This window comes from Callospermophilus lateralis, chromosome 6 (assembly GCF_048772815.1).
Source record: "Callospermophilus lateralis isolate mCalLat2 chromosome 6, mCalLat2.hap1, whole genome shotgun sequence".
NCBI classification, from domain to species: domain Eukaryota; kingdom Metazoa; phylum Chordata; class Mammalia; order Rodentia; family Sciuridae; genus Callospermophilus; species Callospermophilus lateralis.
In genome coordinates, this window is record NC_135310.1 from 87,986,742 (window position 1) to 88,011,489 (window position 24,748).

At 37.6% G+C, this 24,748-nt stretch overlaps 1 protein-coding gene across 3 annotated transcripts in view; it reads right to left on the bottom strand.

Annotated features, from left to right (window-relative positions):
- Kcnq5 (potassium voltage-gated channel subfamily Q member 5) overlaps positions 1-24,748 on the bottom strand; it is a 529,894-nt gene that overhangs the window by 13,368 nt on the left and 491,778 nt on the right. For all 3 annotated transcript variants that reach the window (XM_076858500.2, XM_076858499.2, XM_076858501.2), the window contains one exon: positions 13,290-13,398. In XM_076858500.2, the coding sequence (XP_076714615.1) occupies positions 13,290-13,398 (109 nt within the window). The remainder of the gene's footprint in view (positions 1-13,289; positions 13,399-24,748) is intronic.

A 24,748-nucleotide genomic window follows, 5' to 3' on the forward strand; every position in this document is an offset into this window, starting at 1 on the left:
TGTAAACCAGCACTTTGTTTTCCTGGAGAGCTGGTTGGTAAGCATGTCCTAGTGTGCTGCTGAGGGCATAAGTCCATCTTACTAAGGATTAAGCTTTCTAAGATGGAGATCAAATAGGTTTTCTTAGCTGGCTGTATTGTGGGTTGAAAACAAAAACTGAAAAGAGGTTTGAGGTAAAACCAGGCTTGGTGCGATGGAGCAGTAGTCCCAGCTACTTGAGAGGCCTAGGTGGAAAAAGGAATAAGCCCAGGAATTTGAGACCAACCTGGGCAATATAGTGTCTCAAAAAAAAAAAAAAAAAAAAAAAAAGAGAAGTTTAAGATGAAAAATTTAACTCATAATTTTATGTTTTATGTTTGCAGAGGGAATGTTTAAAGACATAAATATTTTTTTGAAATCAATAATTTATATAAAGAATGATGGCCCTGACATTTTACTTGTTATATAAGGAACAACGGAGCATGTCCTAATCGTTTCCTGCATGCAAGGCAAGCACTCGACCATCTGACCTGTTATAGCCTTGGAATAAAAACTTCAAAATGTAAGTAAGACCATGTTGCTCCCTCTTAGGATCCTCTGTTGGGTTACATGACCTACTGGGTAAACATCAGATTCCTTAGCATACCCTCTAGGGATGTTCATGGAGTGGTGGTCTCTTGTCTACCTTTTACCTCCTCACCTTTCTCTTCCTCTTTGGAATGTAGGTTTCAGCAAGTGTTTGTAGGTCCACAAAAACACCATTCAATCAATTATCACTTTATTTACTGCTTCTTCTCTTTCTTTTTATTTTTTTGTGATGCTGGGGATTGAACCCAGTGCCTTGTGCACGCAAGGCAAACACTCTACCAACTGAGCTATCTCCCCAGCCCACTTCTTTTCTTTTTTGATTTTCTTGTCATCAAAGTGCTCATTCCTCAGGGTTCTCTCCTTGTATTCCACTTCAACTGCTAAATATTCCAGATTCAGCACAATCATAAGCTTCTTGATTTTTTTTTTTTTTTTTGTGTGTGTGTGTGTGCGTGGTGCTGGGGATTGAACCCAGGGCTTGTGTATGTGAGGCAAGAACTCCACCAACTGAGCTATATCCCTATATCTTTCAATCATAAGCTTCTTTAGGAAGTCTTTTCCAGCTTCTCCCACTGGGGTAGATAGTCTTTCTTTGTGCCCTCAAGCGGGCTATCATGTAGTTAAATATGTGGCAGTGTATTTCACCCACTGGCATTTATTAATGTCAGGAACTGTTTGTTTGCTTTGAAGGTACTGGGGATTGAAATCAAGGGTGCTTTACCACAGAGCAACATCATAAGCCCTTTTTGTTTTTATTTTGAGACAGGGCCTCACTAAATTACTCAGGCTGGCCTCAAACTTGGGATCCTCCTGCCTCAGTCTCCCAGGCCACTGGAATTACAGGAGTGCATCACTGTGCCCTGCTAGGGACTGTGTTTTTTATCCTAGCATCCTGCACAATCCCTGGCAAGTATTAGGAGTTCAGTAAATGCTAGCTGAAGAAATGAATGAGGATTTACTATTGCATAGTTGTTTAAAGCTTTTGTTCTGCGATAAGGCAGACTTTTGTAGAAATCTAAAAAGAATGTCTTAGGTTAGATTCAAGTTCTTCAGGCACATTTCAGAAACAACATACCCTTTGACTCTCCTCCACAGGTACAAGAAGCTTCTTAAAATAAAACAAATGCTTATATGTTTGAGAGCAGGAACATGCCTAGTGCAGAAAAATAAATAGAACTGCTTCTGAAAATCATGAAAATAATAATATTCTTTTCTCTTAGATTGCTACTGTAATTAGGATCTCACAAAACAATTGAATCACAAACAATAAAATGTCATTATAAGGAAGTAAGGAGAAAGGCCAAAACAAGTTCAAGTTCAAGTAATGAACAAATGATATTGTAACCCAGTCAGTAGCAAATGTAAATAGAGAGCTTATATAAAGTCAGTATGGAATTAGGAAATGAACCAGTTTGGTTACAGTGTTGAGCTCTTAATTATAATACTCATTATTGTCTTAAGAAACTTTATTGTATTAAGATGCTTTGAATATGCTAGGGTTCATATGTGGCTGTCACAAGCAGGTGCTTAATAAACCTTTGTGAAGTGAAAGGCCTGTACTATTGGAATAATTAGATGGTCTGTTGTAGAGCCATCAAGAGGCTAAGGAGTGACTGATACACTCATTGGCTTCTTTTTTTCACGAGGGTAAATAGCATCATCTGGTCAGTAGAGAACAAAAAGCCAAACTCAGTACTGTCAAGTCTCTTTTGATAACTAAAAGGATAGGAAATCTAGAAAACCTATTAAACAAAATCGACATGCCCCTGTAGTACCACTAGAGGGTGGAAAAGATTCATCACAAACCCAAACTGTCAACTTGAAACTGAAGAACTCTGCTCATACAATTTTCTGAGTACGAAGAAATAACTAAAGTTAAACTCCGGGTAGAATATATCTATATATATACACAAACACATGTGCATTTCTAAGGAAATGTAGGTGCATTTGTTTTGCTGCCATGAGTTATAAAATCTTGCAAAAGTCTTGTTCCAGTCCTCTAAATCAGGGCAAAAACATTGCATATGAATATGCAGAGTTAAGAATGATGAGAAAACAGAAGCAGCAGTGCCTGCTGCCACCACCAAACAGATGGATGGGTCCGGCCAGCAGCCAAACCATGTGCAGGGTGGAGAGGGCTCAGCCGACCGTGCACCGAAGAGGCAGTTTGATTGACTGTGAAGACAGCAGAACTTCCCAAGGTTGGCTGCTCATTGGGATCACCCAGGGAGCCTAGGTCTTACCTCCAGAAACTCTATTTGAATTAGTTCAGCATGTAGCCCAGAGATTTTTAAAATAAAAATCATCAAGATATGTAATCATTTAGTCAAGGTTAAGAACCACTGAGGAGGAGGTGGGTCTGGGGCGGTGGTGCAGGGTATTGGGGGTGGAAAGTCTCTGCTCCCATTCAAAGAATCGATCATGACTTTTCCAGTTTGCATAAATCTTCTAAGTCACACATGTCATACTGACGGGCCAAGTGTTAACGTGCCTTGATGTCAGGCCTCTAATCAGAACCCCAAAGCTTCCTGTTTTCCGCTTCCTTGATGAGGTCTGAAGTTTCATGCAAGCAGTGAAGAAGTTCTATTAATTTTTCACAGGATTGTTGGAAAGGGAAGGAAGTGCCAAGGTGACTGATTCATACATTCTTTCAATGCATATTCATGAGCACCTACGCTGTTGTGCTGGGCACTGGGCTGGGCTGGGAGGAGCACCAGCTCTTCTAGGAGGGAGTGGGCAGAGTTGAGGAGGCCTCCCACATGATGTCAATGAGTACTCAGCCCCACTGAGACAACAGTTGCTGCAACTATGAATTCTGATAGGATTTGAGGGCCTCATGTACCCAGAGCCTGGAGCTGTCCATGTGAGCTCCCTGTGGCTGTTTCTCCAAGTGATGACAACCATATGTCTGATAAGCAGGACTTGGGAATCCATCCATCCATCCATTCATTCACTCATCCACCAAACATTTATTGAGTACCTACTCTGCACTAGCCTATGTGTTAGATGGCAGGGATACTTTGATGAAGAAATAAATCTTGGAGCACTTCCAGTCTAGTGTGGATACAGGACTGTGGGAAGCACAGGTTACCATGGGAGTGCAGGAAAGGAAGATTTGGCCCATACTGGCAGAGGTGGTAGGCAACCATTTATGGAAGAGTGAACTGTCTTTTACTAGCTCTTCACCCTCATCTCTGGGGATATTACTAAATTTCTCAAGGCTACAAAGTGGTCTTATGATGCCAGATCTTATGTTTTGGGGTAGACGTGTAATTCCCCAGTCCCTCTCCTTGTTTTATGTTGGCTAATTGGGATGATTTACTTTACCAATATGCATCCATATTCTTCTCTCATTTGCAAAACTCTATCTTCTGATTTCTGACTCTTCATGAGAAATACAGTGTCTAGCTCCCTTAAAACCAAGGGTACCATGGTTCATTCTTTTTTTTTTTTTTAATAGTGTCTTATACTCAATACAGATTTTTTTCTTGAGAGACAGAGAGAGAGAGAGAGAGAGAGAGAGAGAGAGAGAGAGAGAGAGAGAGAAAGAATTTTTTAATATTTATTTTTTAGTTTTTGGCAGACACAACATATGTGGTGCTGAGGATCGAACCCAGGCTGCATGAATGCCAGGCGAGCATGCTACCACTTGAGCCACATCCCTAGCCCCCCAGGATTCATTCTTGAGATGATCTAGGGCCTTTCCATCACTGAATCTCCCCCATAAAATCTTTGCCAACTTTTAGAGATTAGTTCAGGGATATTGATCATAGAACAAATTCAGCAGACAACTAGGGCTACAGAACTGGCTAATTTGGGTTACTATTAAAGGCATGTGTATGACTTTTTAGAATGTATTAATGTTGTTTTCCTGTTGATATATAAACATAATTCAAAAATACAAATTTACATTTTTGTACACAGTATTTAGATCCTGAAGACAAACTAAAGAATTATACACCAAAATCTGGGCACAGTGGTATATGCTGGTAACCCCAGCAACTCAGAAGGTTGAGGCAGGATGGCCAGTTTGAGGCCAACCTTGGCAACGCAGGCCCTAGTAACTTATCAAGACCCTATTTCAAAGTGAATAAAAAGAAAAGGGCTGGGGTGAAGCTCAGTGGTTGAACCCCTGGTTTCAATCCCCATCTCTTTCTCTCTTTCTCTCTGTCTCTCTCTGTCTCTCTCTAACACACACACACACACACACACACACACACACACACACAAATAAAATAAAATAAGGCCAAAGAATTATAGCTAAGACTCCTCCACCCTTTCTTCATCTCGGACTGAGCTGCTAGCCAGTAACTAAGGAACCCCAGGAGTTGCTAAATCTGCTGATCAGTCTCATTTTCTTGCTTTTGGCTTTTAATAGAGACATTAGCCCCAACTCTGTAGTCTGTCTGGCGTCCTCACTGCAGGGACAATCAGATACCCATTTACCTGATTTAGGACATTAGGACAAGTTCTGTGGCTGTACTGTTTCCACCAGTGGAAGTGGAGTTGTTATTTTCTTGATTGTTATTATGGTCCCTTATTTGCAGGCTCTACTGTAGATTTTGTTAGATTTTCTTTCAAAAGGGTAAGAGTAGTAAGACCCAAGCAAAAACTTCCAGATCCAAGCAAGTCTGTAAATGGTTAACTTTCCCACTAGGATTCTGTGATAACTAAATTTGTGATTTTGTTCTCTTAGGAGTATAAAATCCTTCATAAACTTTAAAGTGTGAAATAAACAAGTAAATAAATAAAGTGCTCATACATGTTAGTTACTCTTAAATATTTTTGGTCATGGCAATAAATACGAGATTCATTTTAAATTATACCCAATTGAAAGGTTAAAAATCTCAGATGTTACCAAGTGTGTTTTTGTGGAAACAATGTAGCCTCAGAGAAAAATGTGGTTACATGTAATTATCTTCAAAACAAAAGCAAACAATAAGAATCTTCAAGGGAATGTATTAAATGATTTAAACAATATGTACTAAATGATCCATAAAATGCTCTTCTAGTAGCATCTTTTACTGTAATATGTCATAGACCTCGCTGTTAATAGTGACTTGCAAAAAAAGACTCATCACCTCTGCTAGAATAGCAGAGATGTCATCAGCAAAGTTAAGAACTGGTGATGATTAAACAGCTTGTAGATTTAGCAGAAACATGTGCAAACATGTGCCTCTTCTCTATTTGTGGAGTATTCTTGTCTGACATATAAAGTGAGATTCAAGAAGGAGTCAGAGTTGAGATTAAATTTTAGGGAAGGGTCAAGACAATGGTCTTAAGCTTGCCTTTCAGAATAGGAAGAATAGCAGGGCAAGAAAACTGGAAAACCTTAGCATCCAAGCCAGGATTAACAGCAGGGTTTGATTTGCATATCCACCTTGGAAACTCTGAAATGTCATCAGTGATTCTTCAGTGCTCTGATCAGATCTGAGCTATTTTTAGAAGAGTCGATGAGTCTTCCCTAGTTACAAAGAAATTCTTGACACTTCATCTATGTTCATATTAGAGTGAAAGCTTCTGATAATTTAATTTCTGTTTACATCTGGCTTCAAATCCTTTCACCTCTCTGAATTTTCCTCCAAAGTCCTGATGCCACTTTCAAAGGACTTTGTTGCCACTTTCAAAGGACTTTCCTATTTTTTGTCTTCTTTGACCTCCTAGCAGTGCTTATTGCAGTTGACCTCTGTCTCCTGCTTGAAGCATGTTCCTCCTCTGGGTCCTCTTTCACCACATCTTCTGATTTCCACCTATCTGCTGCTTTGAGTTGGTCCCCTTGAGAGCCTTCTTCCTTTTGTAGCTCCTTCCATGTCTGTGAGTCTTAGAATTCTATGTGGACCATCTTCTCTTCACTTCCTGGGGTGAGACTTGTATAAGCCTTTTATCTCTGTGTTGATGGCTACCATGTTTGTCCCACATATTTTTTCCTCCCACTCTTTAAAAAAATCTTTTTAGTTGTTGATCTATCTATCATCTATCTATCTATCATCTATCTATCTATCTATCTATGTATCATCTATCTATCTATCTGTCTTTAATTTGGTGCTGAGTATTGAAACCAATGCCTCACACATACTAAACAAGCATTGTACACTGAGCCACAACCCCAGTCCTCCTTCTATTCTTTCATTCCATCCTTTCCCATCAGTATATATCCAAATCTTATAATTTTTAATGTCCACAAAGCTCTGAAATCCTTCCTCCACTATTATCCATCATGACTATGTGGCTCAGGCCCCAGCAGATCCAGGCACTGTAACAACATGTCTTTTTTGATTTGTTCTTTGTTTTATAATTTAGAAAGACAGCTGGGCATGGTGGTGTATGCCTGTGATCCCACTAGCTCGGGAGGCTGAGGCAGGAGGATTGCGAATTCAAAGCCAGCCTCAACAACTTAGTAAGGCCCAAAGTTTGCATGTTGCAAGACCCTGTCTCTAAATAAAATATAAAAAGTGCTAGGGATGTGGCTCAGTGGTAAAATGCCTCTGGGTTCAAATTTCAAGTACAAACAAAAACAAAAACAAGAATGATGACTTTCTGTAGTGTAAAAAATAGATTGCAGTGCAATGTACCAGTCTGATAAATATAAAACATAAAGATTTCCTTATGTTCCTGTTCACTATGACAGTCCTTTCTTCAGCTTCACCTCAGCTCTCCTAGGTTTCCACCATATATTGATACATATTTTCTTTCTTTTTTGGGGGGATGGGTTATTGGGGATTAAACTCAGGAGCACTCAACCACTGAGCCACATCCCCAGCCCTATTTTGCATTTTATTTAGAGACAGGGTCTCACTGCGTTGCTTAGAGCCTCACTGTTGCTGAGGCTGGCTTTGAACTCACCATCTTCCTGCCTCAGCCTCCTGAGCCACTGGGATTATAGGCATGCGCCCAGGTGCCAGGCTAACACATACTTTCTAATGCCACCTTCACTTCTTTTTGCAATTGCAATTCCCTCTCTCCTTAATCCTCCCCTCCTTAATAACCTCGGATCTATGAATCTTACCAGACCTCTCCATTCATTCTCTCTTTCCAGAAAGCCTTCCTGAATGCCATATACCAAAGAAGTGATGATTTATGTTGACCCAGAACTTCCTGGACTTCTATCATTGTAGAGATGTGTGGCTCTGCATCATGATTGACTCTTTACTTTTCTGCTAACCCCTCAGGACTTTAAGTGGGGCTCTCTCTCCTTCCTGCTAATGTTTATCTCTATGCAGAGTAGAGGCTCAATACATATTTTCTGAGTGCATGCACTGACTTTCTGGGAGGAACTTCAGAGAGTCTCTAGTCAGGACTCTGAAAGGGTGAAGGAGGGTGAGAGAAGAGGTAACTTCTACCTCTTACTGTCCTGACTTCTTTAAAAGGTCAATGGGAAGGCAGCAAGTTGCTCCTTTTATGTGACTTGTCATGGAGAGATAAAGATCAAAATCCACTTTCTTAGCAGACAATGAGCAGTAGAGGTGGCAGCATACTGAGGAGACACCAAAGAGCCCAAACAACTCAAAGGTGAAAACAACTAGTACTTATATAGTTCTTAGCTTGTGACAGCAACTGCTCTAGGTGCATTGCAAATGTTAATTCATTTAATCATTTCCACAACACTACTAGGGCAATATTAGTGTCATACCCTTCTCACCAACGAGGAAACAGGCCCAGAGGGGTTATATGAGCCACTCACGGCCCAACAGAGGTGGTACTGTTTGTGGACCACTTTTCCTACACAGCAATGGGGAGGGGGGTAGTAGAGTAGAATTAATCTGTGATGTCAGGGTAAAATCAGTTGCAGCTTCAACTAAAAAAGAGCTTATTCCTTGCCCCTTGGGCTGAAGTGTGTTCCTCCAAAAGATATGTCCAAGTCCTAACTAACCTTTGGTGCCTATGAATTTGATCTTATTTGCAATTAGGAGGCTTGCACATACAATCAAGTTAAAACAAGGTCAGAATAGGCTAGGATGGGCCCTAAATCCAAAGACTGGTGTCTTTTTCAGAGACAGGTGCAGGCAAATTGGTAGAGAGAGAGGGAGTGAGGGTGGGGGGAGAAAGCACCAGCCATGTGAAGGTAGAAATAAGCTATGAGCCAAGAAACATTAAGGATTGCCAAGAACCATCAGAAGCTAGGAAAGAAGATGAACAGATTATCCCTCAGAGCCTCAGGAAGGAACCAGCCCTGCTGACACCTTAATTTTGGACTTCTAGCCTCCAGAACTGTGAGAAAATAAACTTATGCTCTTTTAAGTCAAAAAAAAAAAAAAAAAAAAAAAAGAAAGAAATTTCTTTGAGCTGGTTGTTGTGGCACACACCTATAATCCCAGTTGCTTAGGAGGCTGAGGTGGGAGGATGGTGAGTTCAAAGCCAGCATCAGCAACTTAGTGGGGCTCCAAGCAACTTAGTGAGACCCTGTTTCAAAATATAAAAAGGGTTGGGGATATGGCTCAGTGGTCAAGTACCCCCGGGTTCTGGTACACGCCCTCCCCCAATTCTTTGAGTTTTCACCCTAGACCTTTTTTTAAAAATTTATTTGCTTCTCTAAAAGGCTGGTGTGACTTGGGAAATGAAAGGCTGCATGTAGAAAAACATGAGAGGCATGGTGATTATAGCATGAAGGTACTAAGAGAAGTTAAGAACCAGATAGAATCAATAACTTCTCTTTCATTTCTCTTGAGAATAATGAGTATCTGCACTGGTATTCTTGGTTATCTTCACAAGGAAAATAAATTGCATCATATTGTGATCTTGAAGATGGTGGAAAACATGGCAGTATAAAGCAAGCTGATAGAACAGTTGTTAATGAAGTTACCATACTTACCTTTTGCCTTGGTGTACATATCTAAGAAACTACCTAACCAGTTTAGTACAGGAAAATAAGTTACCTAATTTCTTTTGTATTTTAAAAAGTCATTCTTGGGCTCTTTTAAAAATATTTACTTGTATTGGATATAACTTTCAAACACTTGCTATCTCAAATTTTAAAAAAGCATGTTAATGTTTCATGCGAAAATTTGCCCAAGACTCATACTTAGGTGGTGACCTACAGTGACAACTCCTAGTGTGAACAGTCACAGTCAGTATCCACTCAGAGAATTCAGAATCCCTGAGAATAACACACCCAAACAATTTATGGGCTATATTTTTTAAACAGTGATAGGAAAACTGTTGTCCTACTATGAGATAGGGTAAAGGAGGTATGATGAATGCTCTAGATTTGTTTGTAGAATGTCTAGATTGATTTGTTTACTTCCTTCCTAATTTTTTCTTTCTGTTTAGATACTAATTTCCCTGAATGGAGGAAAACAAACTTAACATTGTTTGAATGGAGTCTTGAAGCCAGGCACAGTGGCGCACACCTGTAATCACAGCAGCTCAGGGGGCTGAGGCAGGAGTTGGAAGCAGCCTCAGCAACAGAGAGAGGCCCCAAGCAGCTTAATGAAACCCTGTCTCAAAGTGAAAATTGAAAAGGGCTGTGGATGTGGCTCATTGGTTGAGCACCCTTGAATTCAATACCAGGTACTAAAAAAAAAAAAAAAAAGTACAATCTCAGACTGGGAATGTGGCTCAGTGTTAGAGTACCTAGCATGCACAAGGCTGAATCTCAGCACCAAAAAAAAAAAAGAAAAAGTAAATTTCTTTCTAATTTCAGAGGTGAATTTGAAAAAATATTCCATAAAATTTGTACATTTTCATAAAATATTATTTTGAGAAAAACCTGAAAATTCTAAAGAAAAAATACAAAACTTAAGTTTTTTTTTTCTGAGTAAAAGACATATTTTGGCAATAGTCTAAGAATAGTCATTATTTTATATGTACTATAAAAGTGACATCATTCATTAAAAAGGCAGAAAGTGCATTTGGATAATAGAATCCAGACAAATTCAGGGAGGTCTTTTTTATTTTTAATTTTTTTAGTTGTAGATGGACACAATACCTTTATTTTGTTTATTTAGTTTTATGTGGTGCTGAGGATCGAACCCAGTGCCTCACATGTGTGAGGTAAGCGCTATACCACTGAGCCACAACGCCAGCCCCAGAGTGGTCTTAATATTCTCATTGCCTGAAAATTTTCACTCTCAAAAGTAAGTAGAGAATGGTTAGATACTTAATAAATATTAATAACTGAAAATGAGAATTCCTACTTTGTAAGTGTAGTAATATCATTTTCTATACTATCATCCTTGCAGTGGAATACATATTTTCTATTACACATTTTAGATAAGAAAACCTATTATTGTAAGAGCTACTGGAATACAAAAGGCATATTCAAGTGCTTGTATTAAGTATTCAAACAATCAAAAGAAACACAAAGAAAATGCCAAGACAAGTTGTTATTTTAGAGATTATAATATATAGTTTGCACTTGAATTAATAATGTATATGTAAACTATTATTGTGAGTTGCAAAAGGTGGACATTTTCTGGCAAAAAAATCTTTCAGTCAACTGATGCTGCTGATCTTATTTATGTAATTAAAATTCTAAAAAAAAACACTTTTGCATATGATTTAGGAACTTATACCTGCAAACTTATTTTCACAACTGTTAATTATATGGGTTGGTCTTTTAATTACATATCTTTAGAAATTAAGTACTACCGTGAATAAAAGACTTCCAATTAAGTTATTAAACTATTTAGTGTAGTTATTAGATTTTTATAGAATCCAATAATTTTAGCTGAAACTACGAAAATGATAAAAAAAAGACCCACTAAGCAAAATCAGGATATGGCGGAGAAAAACATCCTCCTCAAGTGTCACATAGTATACAGGAAAGTTTCAGAAATCCACAACAAGGATAGACAGATAAATAATTCAATTAAGTTAAAAATAAGGATGATGAAAGAATTCTGAAAATCAAGGGAATTTTACAAAGGACATTACAAAAATCAGTCAGGTTTCAAGAAGATAGAGCAAAGTAAATCTTAAACTGTTGCTAAAGCGCTTAGCTAGCAGAATAAACCTATTTCATTTTCTTTCTTACAGCTCACAATCCATTTTATAGGTTGTGAAGCAAAAGCAGAAAGCTTCAGAAGGTCTTGGGAAATGACAGAGACCAGGTTAAATATGACTTTTAGGAAAACTAATCTGCTTTCACTAGATAAAGTTTTCTATTCTTGTTGCAAGTTAGATTAATTTGAAGAGTGAATTGTCCCCTCACCCCTTCACTTTAGGATCTTTCATGGATATAATCAATGCATGTAAGGAATCTCAAGGTGACTTCTAGACCACCAATGTCCAACAGATTTTTTTGCAGTGAAAGAAATGTTCTATATTTTCTTTGTCTAATATTGTAGCCACTAGCCACCTGTGGTACTGAGCACTTGAAATGTAGATTGTGAGACTGAGCTGTTGAATTTTAAATTGTGTTCCAGTTCAATCAGTTCGAATTTAAGTAGTCTCAGGTGACTAATGGTTTCCGTATTGGAAAGTGCATTTCTAGATCCTCTGTATCTCTTTAACTTAAGGTTTTCAGACATCATTTCACTACATATTCTGGATTTAAATATCATCCAAGACTTCTAGTTTCCCTAGGGTAGGATAATAATATAGTTGGTTGACTAAACTGGGATACTTTGAGAAAAACAGGGAATATTATTAACGATTACTATGAGAGAAGAGGCATAATCTGAGATTTTCCAGGCCAAATAGGAAGGTGTGATCTCCTGTAGGACTTGATTCTTGAATGGTTCCATTGGGAAATAACTAGGCTTTACTTAATTTCTTCTGAGGTTGCTGTTAAAGATAGGTTAAACAAAAAAAATGTGCACTATGTATTTTTACCATACCATGATTTTCTTTGTCCCCACATTCACCAAAATCTTTTCATTCATTTCTGCTTTTCTAGTGACTCCCAACCACAGAGAAAGCCATGTCCAACATGATGCTAACTGACCAAATAAACAGGCATAATCAGTCATGCTGACATGAGATTAGATAAAGCATCTGAACAGCTAAGCTGTTTTGAATATTTTAAATTTTGCTTCTGCTTTTTGGTAAGAGGCAGAAAGTGCCAAAAAATATCAGAGGTATTTTTTTTTTTTTTTGGAATTACAGTCACTCAGCATTCCCTTACAGATATAAATTCTCCCAGAGGAATTTGACGAGACAGGCTGAGAATGCAGCAGTTCATTTAGTCCACATTCTGAAATTTTTTTTTGTGTTTTTTTTTTTTTTTGTGAAGGGGAAGAGGGGCCTGTAAATATAAATTTAAGTTGCTTTGCATGCATTCTTAGCTTTCTGCCATCAATAGAAGAAGTGAAGTTAAGATTAATCATTAACAATTACATTTCAGAAGACAGGACCAAGTCACTGCATTGTAATTTGGGTTTCTCATTTTCAGAACTCAATCTCTTTTAAAATAACCCAGAGGACTTTATCTTTGATACAAAATACAGAATGTAGACTGGAGCATCACATCCTAAGTACCATTTAAAAATCCAGTTGCATCAATAAACGAAATGTCCTTAAAGGAACAAATACACACAGCATGCTGATTCCTCTGTATTTTCTCCAGGATGGCCCGGCTTTTCACCTTTTAGAACATATATTGTGTTGCACACTATAGAATTTTGTATTTAGAAAAAAATATTTCACAACTTAATAGGCATGTGAATGATTAGGAAAAGTAGTTATTCTAGGAGATTTACCTGCTAAAGTAGAACTTAGCAACATAGTCATTCAAATAATCAGAGGTTTGCCTCTGAATCATTTGGTTCCAAATTTTCACTAACCTGATAGCTCTAATGACAGTTTTAAGTGGTGGGGTGAGATCTTCGACTGATACATCACACTGGCATCCTTTTTCATCATATACATCATCAGTGCCAAGTGCGGTGTCAGCTGCAAGAGAAAAATGCCAGTCAACCCCAACGACAGCAATTGAAAAACATGATGCTGAATTATCTCACAGGAACAGTAGGTACTCACAGATTAAGCTTATAAACCAAGGTACTTATCAGGTCAGCAACTCTTTTCCCAGCGTTATTCTTTCTCATCTTCTATAGTCTTACCAGTTTTGTGTGATCTGACATGAATACTTTCTTGAACTGCTCTTCGTGGGGAAGACAGTGGTGAGTATTTGTGTTCATCTACCCATACTCTTTTGCACAGTTCCTTGGAAACTAACAGCCAGAATTTAAACAACAGCTGTTTGGAGTTAGAAAACAGTCTTTGGACATGTAACTGGCCTGCATATGTAGAGCTCAAATCCCGTGACATTGACCCCATGAGCCCTATGCCCTGAACAAGTGAGCTAAGCAGCCAGACCCAGGAATGCTGGCTACTTGTTACTGCACACAGGCAGGCGCCGAGAGAGCTTGCTGAAGACAGTACAGCCAAAGCTCAGAGCAGATTTTCAGATTAGATAAGAAAATCAGTTCCTCATAAATCAAGCAAATTTATTTTAGGGTTCAACACTGAGAAAAGGGGAAGAGTTATAATAAATAGCAAATCATTAAAGGTTTGTAAGATGAATCAGAAGTAAACTCATATATTTGCATTTTTTTTCCACTGACAAAATATTGAAAACGAGTTGAAATTCCTTGAAGTTTCATCCATTTAGGGATGGGATAAATGAATATGGATAGGTTTATATTACGGAATATTAGGAAGCTGTAATGATATATTATTTTTTATTATAACCATTAGCACATAATAACTGTATAAAACAGTGGGTTTCATTGTACAATATATTGTTAAAGAAAAAAGTCTTCATATTTCTCTGGGATTAAGAGTGATTTTATTCTTTTTGCTTGGCTATATTTTCTAAAATTTCTACAATGAATATGTATTACCTCAGTAATACACATGTAAACTAAATAATAAAAATACACTCATGAGAAACAGGTTGTGTGGCCTCTAAATGCTGGATTTATATGGTCTGAGATTCTATGTGTTGACCTGTATTACAGCACTGACACTACTTTGTGTTGCCTTTGCTCTGTGCAGTGTTCATTTGGTAAGCCAAGAAAGGGAGAGACTTTGTTTATGCACTGTCCTGGATGCTTCAAAATCCAAAAGGCTATTGGAGGTTCATTCCTTGAGACAGTTTGTACTTGGAATGCTGTTGCTGTGTCATTTAGTTCCTGTAATATTCACTGTGTATTCACTCCATTTACATTGTGCTGGAGTGGAGGTGGTGGTGGGGGAAGAGATGATGGGATATGTATGTGGATGAGTCGTCATAGTTCTTCTTCATGGTCCCTTTGGCCTTCTCTCCTAATCAGGAGGAGAGATGGAACTATCACCTCGAAATAGTTACAGTAACTGGGATATTGTCAGAATTCATGACCTGAAAATTTTATGCTGAAATCTAATCACCAATGTGGGAGGTGGTTAAGTTAGGACAGCAGACTCCTCATGTGTAAGGTTAGCAACCTTATAAAAGGGCTGGAGGGAACTAGTGAGGCCCTTTGGCTCTTCTGTCTCTTGCACTATGTGATGACACAGGTTCATCGTCTCTGCAGAATGCAACAAGGCACCCTCTTGGAAGCAGAACCCCATTCCGCAGCAGACATGGAACCTGTTGGTGCCTTGGTCTGAGCTTCCCTAATTATGAGCAGTAAGTTTCTGTTCTTTATAAAGTACCCTGACTCAGGTGTTTTACTTTTTTTAATTTTTATTTTTTATTAGTTGCTCGAGACAATACAATGATCTTGACATATCATACATTTGATTCAATGGGGTATGAATTCTCATTTTTCCATGTGTACAAATTGCAGGATCACATTGGTTATACAGCCACGTATATATATACAGCAATACTAGTGTCTGTTGTATTCTGCTGCCCTCCCTATCCCTCTCTCCTTTCCCCTCCCCTCCCATCACCTCTCTCTACCAATCTACTGTGACACATTTCTCTCTCTCACTCTCTCTTTTTTTTCCTTCCCCCTCACACCATCATGACTCAGGTGTTTTGTTACAGCAGCACAAATGGATTAAGGCAGATATCAACCACTCACTGAGATTTATGCCAGCCCTTAGATGAAGCTTCTGCATACATTATTTTCTTACATGGAATAGCTCCACAAGTTGGTGATGGTGTTATGCAGAAATTGAGACTTGGAGAGAGTAAGTGCCTTGTCTGAGGCCATGAAGGTGGGTAAGTGAAGATAGTAAATTGCAAAGCATGGCATTACAATCAATTTCTCTGAAGCTCTAAAGCTCATACACTTTATATTGCATCTCCCAGTGTCGGAATGCATTCAGGGTTCAATAGTGACACATAATGTTAGGAGAGACAGAGTAAAGAGCTTATAACGTGTTGCTGGATGAGTTGGATACCTTTAACTTTTCTCTAGAGAAGTTGGCTACAGTTTAAATGATAGCTCATGATTAACTCTGTTTGACAGCTGGTTCTGACTCAGTGATGACCTTGAGGGTGGCTGGCTCATTTTGCTTGATTGACCACCCATGCCACACAGCCATTACAGCCCTGAAACATCATGCCCATGGTGGGATGACATTCTTTCAGAAATTGTTCATGGTTTCTTCCTCTGATTTGATCTCACCCTGCTTAGTTGCTATAGTGGGGTGATTAGGTTTGCTCCCAAAATTTATGTCCACCTGAAACATCAGAGTCTGACTTTATTTAGAGAGTTTTGCAGATGTAATAAAAGGTGAGGTTTAGATAAAAGCATGCTACATTGGGTGGACTCTAAATACAATGAAATTGTTTTTGTGGGAGAGAGAAAAGGAGAAGACATAAGGTTACAGAAAAGACAGAGGCAAGAAAGTGGAGCAATGCATTTACAAACCAAGGAATACCAAAGATTGCTGGCAACCCCCAGAAACTAAGGATCATTTCTTCTCCAGAGACTCTGGAAGGAACTAGCCTAGGAATACCTGGATTTTGGACTTCTGGACTCCTGCATTGTGACATTACCTTTCTGTTGCTTCAAGTCACCCAAGTTGTGGCAATTTATTGTGGTAGCGTGGGAAACTAATGCATTTGGGAAACTATTCACCACTTTCCACTTCCAATTCTTCACTCTAGGACAGTAATGATTATTATAATAATAGTAATAAGAGCTTTTTAGAGAAATCTAATTATGTACCAAGAACTTTAATTGATTGCTATAAAACCCCATGAGGTGTGTACTATTATTGTCCTGTTTTACAGATTATAGAAGTGAGGAATAGAAGGTAAGGAGACTCCCTCAAGGACACTTGGAGAGTGAATGATACAACCAGAATTTAAACCCATGTAATTGGGGTCTGGAGCTACCTGATCCTGAACTTCACCTCTGACCCCTTCCAGATTTGTCCTTGTCTCTTTTTGGCAGCTGTGTTTTCTTCTCTTGTATTATATTTTCCTTCACATCATGGACAAAGGATCCAATTTGGAGCAGTGTGGTTACCATGGACATGTGCTGAGCCAGTCCACACTCTAAGGGATCCCTGGAAATACACATACTCTGGAACTTCAGGAGACTGTATGAGGGGTAGAAGAGGAAGATAGGTAGAGGGGGTGCTCACAATCAGGGAAGAAGGTGGACAGAGCTGAGGTGACCAGCTGCTATTATGAAGCCCTGTGAGAAGCCCAGATATTGGCTACACAAAGGAAATATCCAATAAGACACTCTGTGACGATTCTCCGTACGAGTACAGAATTCATGAGAATGTTCTATGCTGTCCTTCAAAACAGAGGCAAGTGACTGCTTTCCCTCCTCTGAACTCTAGTGAGAGGTACCTAAAATAGCTATCTTATACCTTAGGAAGTTGAGGAACACTAGAATGGGTTCAGGGAAGGCAGATCCTGGGATACCTATATTGATGATCTTTTTTCGTGAAGACAGTATAACCAAATATAACATGATGATGAAGGTCTCAATGGCTAACTAGCATAAAATGCAGGGCCTTTTTATTGTAAGATTAATGAAAAACTGGTTTTTCAGTAGGTGTCTACCACAGTGCTGATACTGAAACTAATGTTCACAACTGACTGTAAGTGGAGCTGGGAACATGCCACATGGTTATGGGACAGCTACTTGCTAGGTCAGTGCTGCACTGCCTTATTCCCAACAGGAGATTCATCTATTCCTCTTGTTTGGGAACAAGGCTGGACAGGAATGGGAGTCAGACACCAACTGTATTACATTAAAATGCATCTTATTGGGGAGTTTTGTTGTAACAATTTATAACTTGATTACTCAATGCATAAATTAAACACTCAGTCCTGCTTTTTCTTTTTTTAAATTTTGGTGGGTTTTGTTAGAGCAAATGAAGAGGAAGTATATTTTTGCTGGCATGTGTTGAGGCAGAGGCTGAATTACAGATTTTTGTCCTCTTTATTTCGAAGCCAGAAAAATGGGAAAGAAGTTGCTATCTTTGTTTCTTAAGTATCTTGAGATGTCAATATTCTTTTCAGCGAGATTAATAACACATTAAATGTCTTTCTTTTTAAAAAATGTTTATTTTTTAGTTTTAGGTGGACACAATATCTTTATTTTATTTTTGTGTGGTGCTGAGGATCGAACCCAGTGCCCTACGCACACCACGCAAGCGCACTACCACTTGAGCCATATCCCGAGCCCCAATTAAATGTCTTTCTTATGATTACCAGGGGCTTTAAACCTTCTGTGAATACTAAAACACCTGGGTGGGACTAAATTTTCAGCTGAGGCTGGCTTTCTGCCCCCTAACCAGATGTCTGGCTTTTTGCCCTGGCATTTTGGGAGATGTGGGTTAAGGGAACATAAGCTCACGTGAGCACAGATCTGCACAACATCTAGTCATAAAAGGCAAAAATGGCAATGGAGGTGCTCCCCTATTCCTGGTGGCCTACCCCATGCATGGTCCATACTTGGCACGGAGGAGAAAAAGAATAAAATGTAATTCTTTGTCTCCTCCATCCCTTTCCGGTAGCCTTTTTCCTCCCTCCCTCTTTTCATTTTCCTTCCTTTCTCTTTTCCTCCCTTCCCTTCTTTCTTTTTATTTATTTTATTTATTTATTTATTTATTTATTTATTTATTTATTTATTTATTTATTTTTTGAGGGGCTCTGGATGGAGCTAGGATCACACCCTACCACTGGGCTATAATCCCAGCCCTGTTTCCTGTGAATTAGCAGTGTTCCCGGAATGGTTTCCCAAACCTCCCCGTGATACAGTTTGGAAAATCTAATATGAATTTTGGAAAAAATGCTACTTAAAATTGCTATTTTTCATAGTGTTTGGAGAGAACCACTTGGCCCTTAGGTGATAAAGATGATATGCTAAAAACTTCTGCTGTGTCCAAAGACCATTTTTTTTCAGTTTCCCTTATGAAAATTTGCCATCCAGATTCAGGCGTTTCTGAAAGCAGGACAGGAATTTTCAAGTTCTTTCTTAGACCCCTCCTCTTACAGATTCTATTTCTTTTGGCATTTCTTGAAATGACTACAGTGGGTTTCAACCTTGGTTGCACATTAGAATCACCTGGCGAGTGTTAAAAAAAAATACCATCACACAGAATGCCTTCAGGACCAACATTAGAAACTGAAGAATAGAGCCAGGCATCAGAGTTCTTGTTAAAGCTCTCCAAAGTAGTTCAAGGGCAGCCAACAGCAAAGCCATGATAGTAGATGAAGAGAAGACATCCTCTTGTTTCTCTCAACCAGAGTTGAAGAGGGTTTGACTGATCTGCTCTCTTTTTGTGTTGGTGCTACTGGTATATTTTGAGAGGAGCAATTTGAGACTATATAGGTGCCTCAACAACAGGACAAGACCACATCATTTAAAAAAAAAATAGAAAAAAACATCCCTTGACAAATCAGTAATAATAAAAAGTCTGTTCTATCATGATATTCTAATATCATTTAATTCAGCTTGAAGCCCTCAGCCTTCTGGAGTCTAGTTCTTGTCTTTGTCCCATTACTATCTGAAACCTCACTCTTTTTAGGCTTTGGCATTCTTCTTCTTTTAAAGGAGTCACTGCTGTTTTTATAAATGAGAAGTTTACAATTCCACATACCAAAGTAAAATAAAAATTTTCCCAAAACATAGCATAAAACATTTACTTGCTTTTTTTTTGTGGAAAAATGATGGTGTCCTCAGGTTTGGGGCAATAGAAGAAATTATAAAGGAGAAAAATGAGAACTCTGAACAAGAAAATGGAAAATTTTACTACTCTGAGTGACTAAACCATAATGCCAAAAAATTTGATTAGGAAAGAAAAAAATTCACAAAGTATAAAAAGGCTTAATACCTATAAATGTATGAGGAGTTTATTTGAATGAATCATGATACAAAATATAAAAGTACAAATACATTAGTCAAGAGAGATGAGTAGAGCTCAGGGTTTAACTCAGTGGTAGAGCACTTGCCTAGCATTTAAGAGGCCCTGAGTCGATCCCTAGGTCTGCAAAGAAAGAAAATTATATTTATCCTAAAGAGACTTGGAGTAATAAAAAAGGATTTAAAACTACTAAACTTTAGTAGACATAAAAATCTATAAATTAAAAGTATGGGTGTCAGCTATGTAATTTGTAAAAGAATAATAATGGTTCATAAGAAAATTGAGGTGAATTTTGTACACTTTTACATTGCTGGTGGCAATAAAAATTGAAACAGATTTTTATGGCAACAAAAACTTTGAAAAAATTGTAATCAGTAATCATATAATTTTATTCCAGAAGTTTTCTTTGCAAAATAATTTCAAAAAGAAAGATTAGTGCAATAATGTTTACTGTATTGTTGCCTGCTGGAGAAAACTGTCATATAAATTTCAATGTCCCAAAGTAGAAAACTGAATTATCATAAATTACATCATTTGGCTATGGAAGTGTACTATGCAGCTAAAAAAGATAATTATGGAAAGTATGTAATAACATTAAACTATTTAAAAGTGTATGATTAAGTTATAATATGAAACCAAATACTCACATTGATTATATACAATGATGTGAAAAGTGAGATTATTATGTTGTGTGCATATGCAAATATGTCACAATGAGCCTCACTATAATATGTAATTATTACATATCAATGAGTTAAAAGATTAATAAACAACAAAATAGGTTAGCTTACTGGGGCATGAAATTAAAAATTATATGTAATTGATTTAAAATTCCTTAAAGAATTTAAGAACATTTTTCCATCAAAAAAATAATATATATATTTTTTTGGGGGGCACTGCTAGAGGTTAAACCCAGAGTTTCATGAATACTAAGCATGCACTCTATTACTAAGCCACACCCATGGCTCCTGATAATATATACTTTTTGACAGAGTATTTTAAAACTAGAAAAATAATTAGAATGAAGAAAAAATATTTAAAAGTTCCAGAACTTAAAAGCAACCAGGATTGTAATATTTTTCTCACAATAAGAGTGTGAAGGCTAGAAGCCCACAATATATTTTTATTTTTGGAATTTAAATGAAGCATGCAACGATTCTGTTTCATTATTCTATGGGGAACACACATTAAAATGGTTGCTATTAATGGCAGTGATGACTAATTGGTTACTTTCTGTCATGAATTATAATTTATTTTCCAAGTATTCCTTCTTCTGCTGCTAGTTGTATCTCAACTGCTCTCCTCCCCACCTCACCCCACCCTCTGCTATCATTTCCCAATACCTTAAATATCATCCTAAATTTAGAAGTTTCATTTTAGACATGTGCTAGTCTAGTTGGATTAACTTCTTTAATCCAACTAGAATTTAGAGTAACTGCTTGGACCCTGATGCAGAAGCACAATTTCATTTCACTATGTTCTTGGCTAGGGCCTTTTTTTACTGTTCTGATAGATGCTGCTAGGTCACTAAGGGACATACTTGGTTCCCAAGGCACCTCTAATACGGAAACTAAAAAAAAAAAAAAAACAAAAAACAAACCTATAGAAAATACAGTATTTTTGTTGTAGAATTTCTCCTTTCAAATACTTCTATTTTAACTGTTTTTCTCTCATTATAATATATACTCATTATAGAAACTTTGAAAATCTAAATTTTAATATTTTAAAAATATAATTTTATTTTTTGATTGGCCACATAATATTTGTACATTTTTGTGAAGTACAACGTAATGTTTTGAGGCAGGTTTACATTGGATAAAGATCAAATCAGGGTCATTACTTTACCCATCACTTTAACTTTTATTCTTTCTATAATAAGTACATTTAACAATCCTCACAACTATTTTGAGATATATGGTGCATTACTGTTAACTATATTCACCCTGCTGTGCCACAGAGTATGGGAATTTATTCTTCCTAACTGTAACACTGTATCTATCTACCAATCTCTCCCCATCCTCCCTCCTTGAATTTTAAATTAAGTCATAAAGAATGAGAAAAAGTTTGCCTGTGGTTCTAACACTCTGAGGAAAATCCTATTAAATTTTGGCATATTCCTCTGCATCAGCTGATGGTTAATGTTAAAGTCATTTACTCAACACAGACTGAAAATGAAACATCTCTGAGTGCCATGTAAGAAATTTATTCTGATAGCTCAGAAGCCCCCATTCAGCCACAACTCATTATGGTCTTTCTGTCCCATGTTTCAGCTATGCTAAGCTACCAGTGGTTTTTCTAGGGGCTGTTTAAGCATAAACACCATGGGAAAGTGTCCTAAGTGGTATTGTCTACACACTCAACCCCCTGCCCTGCTCTCTCCCCCCCCCCCCGCCCTCGTCCATCCTTCCCTTTTTGTTTGGCAATCTCTGGGTGCCATTTTTTTTTTTTTTGAGTAGGATTTACCCACATTGGCTCATGAAAATACTTAAGGAGAAAAAGATGTTTAATCTAAAAGAATGAATAACTTCTATTGTAGAACGCAGACAATATGTATTGAATAAATATTGTCTACCACACCTTGATTTTTAGTTAGAAATGCTACCTGTAGGTATACTTTAAATTCTTTGGTCTATAAAGTTTATAATTGGTAAATAATAGATGAATTTTAACATTAGGGCCAGGTGCGGTGCTGTAGGCCTGTAATCCCAGTGGCTCAGGAGGCTGAGGCAGGAGGATCACAAATTTAAAGTCAGCCTCAGCAACTTCGTGGGACTCTAAGCAACTTAGCAAGACCCTGTTTCAATATAAAAAATAAAAAGGGCTGGGGATGTGGATCAGTGGTAAAGCACCCTGGGTTCAATCCTTGTAAAAAAAAAAATAACATCAGTACAAAAAGCATAGGAGAATCTCTCTCACTAGTTATCATTCATATTACAATAACAATGAGGACCATTCAGAGTGATTTTTCTCCTTAGGAACAAGATGATACTAATGAATATGTAAATATATTATAGTGAGATAAAGTGTTACTTCATATCACTTTTGGATAATTGACTCCTGTGTCTTTTTCCAAATGAGATATTTATTCCAGTACTTTATATTGTTGGAACTGTGGGACTGTGGGGACAAACTGAAATTTCAGTCATGAGGCCATTGTTTTTTCAATTCTGAATCTGATTTGGAGTAAATAAATTATAAGTGATTTCTTATTAAGAGTTAAAAAATCATTTCACTGAGCTCCTACAGACATAAAAGATAATGTTGTAAGGAAATTTTTGATACATCTGTGAACATGTTTCCGTTAATTTTTTTCTAGGCTGAGAATTAAAATAACCCAATATTTGGAAAACATTCTGGAAAGTGGAGAGAAAAATGTTTTTATTTAAAAGTCTAAGCATTCATATCTGCAGCAAATATTAGTTTAAAAATAAAATAACTTTTTGATCTTTTAAAGCAATATTCTAGATAAAGAGCTAATTTTAATATTTTAAGTAGGTAACTGCATTTTCTTGTGTATGCTTTTTACCAAAGTAGATGCAATTTAAATAGCAAACATTAGCAGAATTCCAGTTTATGGATTGACAGAGATTGTGTGACTTAACTGGGCTTCCTGCTTATTTTATTCTTTAGTGTTATGATGTTGTTGACAAGAAACAGAAAATTTGGGACTCAGAATAAACAGTCCTAGTACCCAAAACAGAACTGAAGAAGACCATTCAAATACACTATCAGAGGAAGTCTAGTTTATCTATTATTTATTTGGTACCACAGATTTTAATCCATGATGTTTTATCATTGAGCCACATCTCCAGCCCTTTTAATTTTTTATTTTGACAGGGTCTTGCTAAATTGTTTAGGGCCTTGCTAAGTTGCTGAGGCTGGCTTTCAACTTGTGATCCTACTGCCTCAGTCTCCCAAGTCACTGGGATTATAGGCGTGCGCCACCATGCCCAGCACCCACTCCCCCCACTCCCCTCCCCCGCCTTAAAAGAGTTAGAGCTAGGGGCTGGGGTTGTGGTTCAGTGGTAAAGTGCTTGCCTAGCATGTGTGAGGCACTGGGTTCAAGTCTCAGCACTGCATATAAATAAATAAAATAAAGGTCCATTGACAACTAAAAAATATTTTTAAAAAAGTTAGACCTAGAATTTCCAGTGAATGCCACTTTCTGAAAAACATGACAACATATATCTCTAAAACTCTTTCAGATCTATGGGCCACTTTCATACTAAAGAGGAAATATGATTAGCTTTTCACTGGACTTGATTACCTTTTGTTGGCTTGGCCTAATAATAACTAACTTTCAAAGTTTCTTGAACTCCATCCACAATATGAAACACATTTGATATCATAATCTTGCACACACAAACATGCGCACATACACATTAATTAAGACAGAAGTTCCCTTTTAAAAAATATTTTTTAGTTGTAAGGAAATTTCTGATACATCTGTGATCCATGGACACAATATCTTTGTTTTATTCATTTATTTTTATGTGGTGCTGAGGATCGAACCCAGGGCCTCACATGTTCTAGGCAAGTGCTCTGCCACTGAGATACAGCCCCAGCCAGAGAGAAGTTCCCTTCTAATGGTGAGTTGAATGCACATCTAATTTTGCTCCCTCTGAAAAAAACGACTAAAATATAGTGACAAGATAAAAAATATAAACCCATTGAAGGACCAAATAGAAGAGGCAGCAACAACGTAAGTTTGGAAGAGGAAAGCAGGTGGATGAGTTAGGTAACTGACTAGCTGATACCAGAGAAGAAGTCCTATGCCCAAACGGGGGAAAACAAGATTTACACTTTAGAGAACTCAAAAGCCTTGGAAATTGGCAGGATTAGGTATCTTTGGATTTAGGCGGAAAGGAGCAAAAACGATGAAAAGGAAGACTGTACTTAATCCTTTCTGACTCCTCTAGATGAGGAGTCATCAGCCACAGTTGAAAGTTAGATATTAAAACAAACGCTGGGGAAT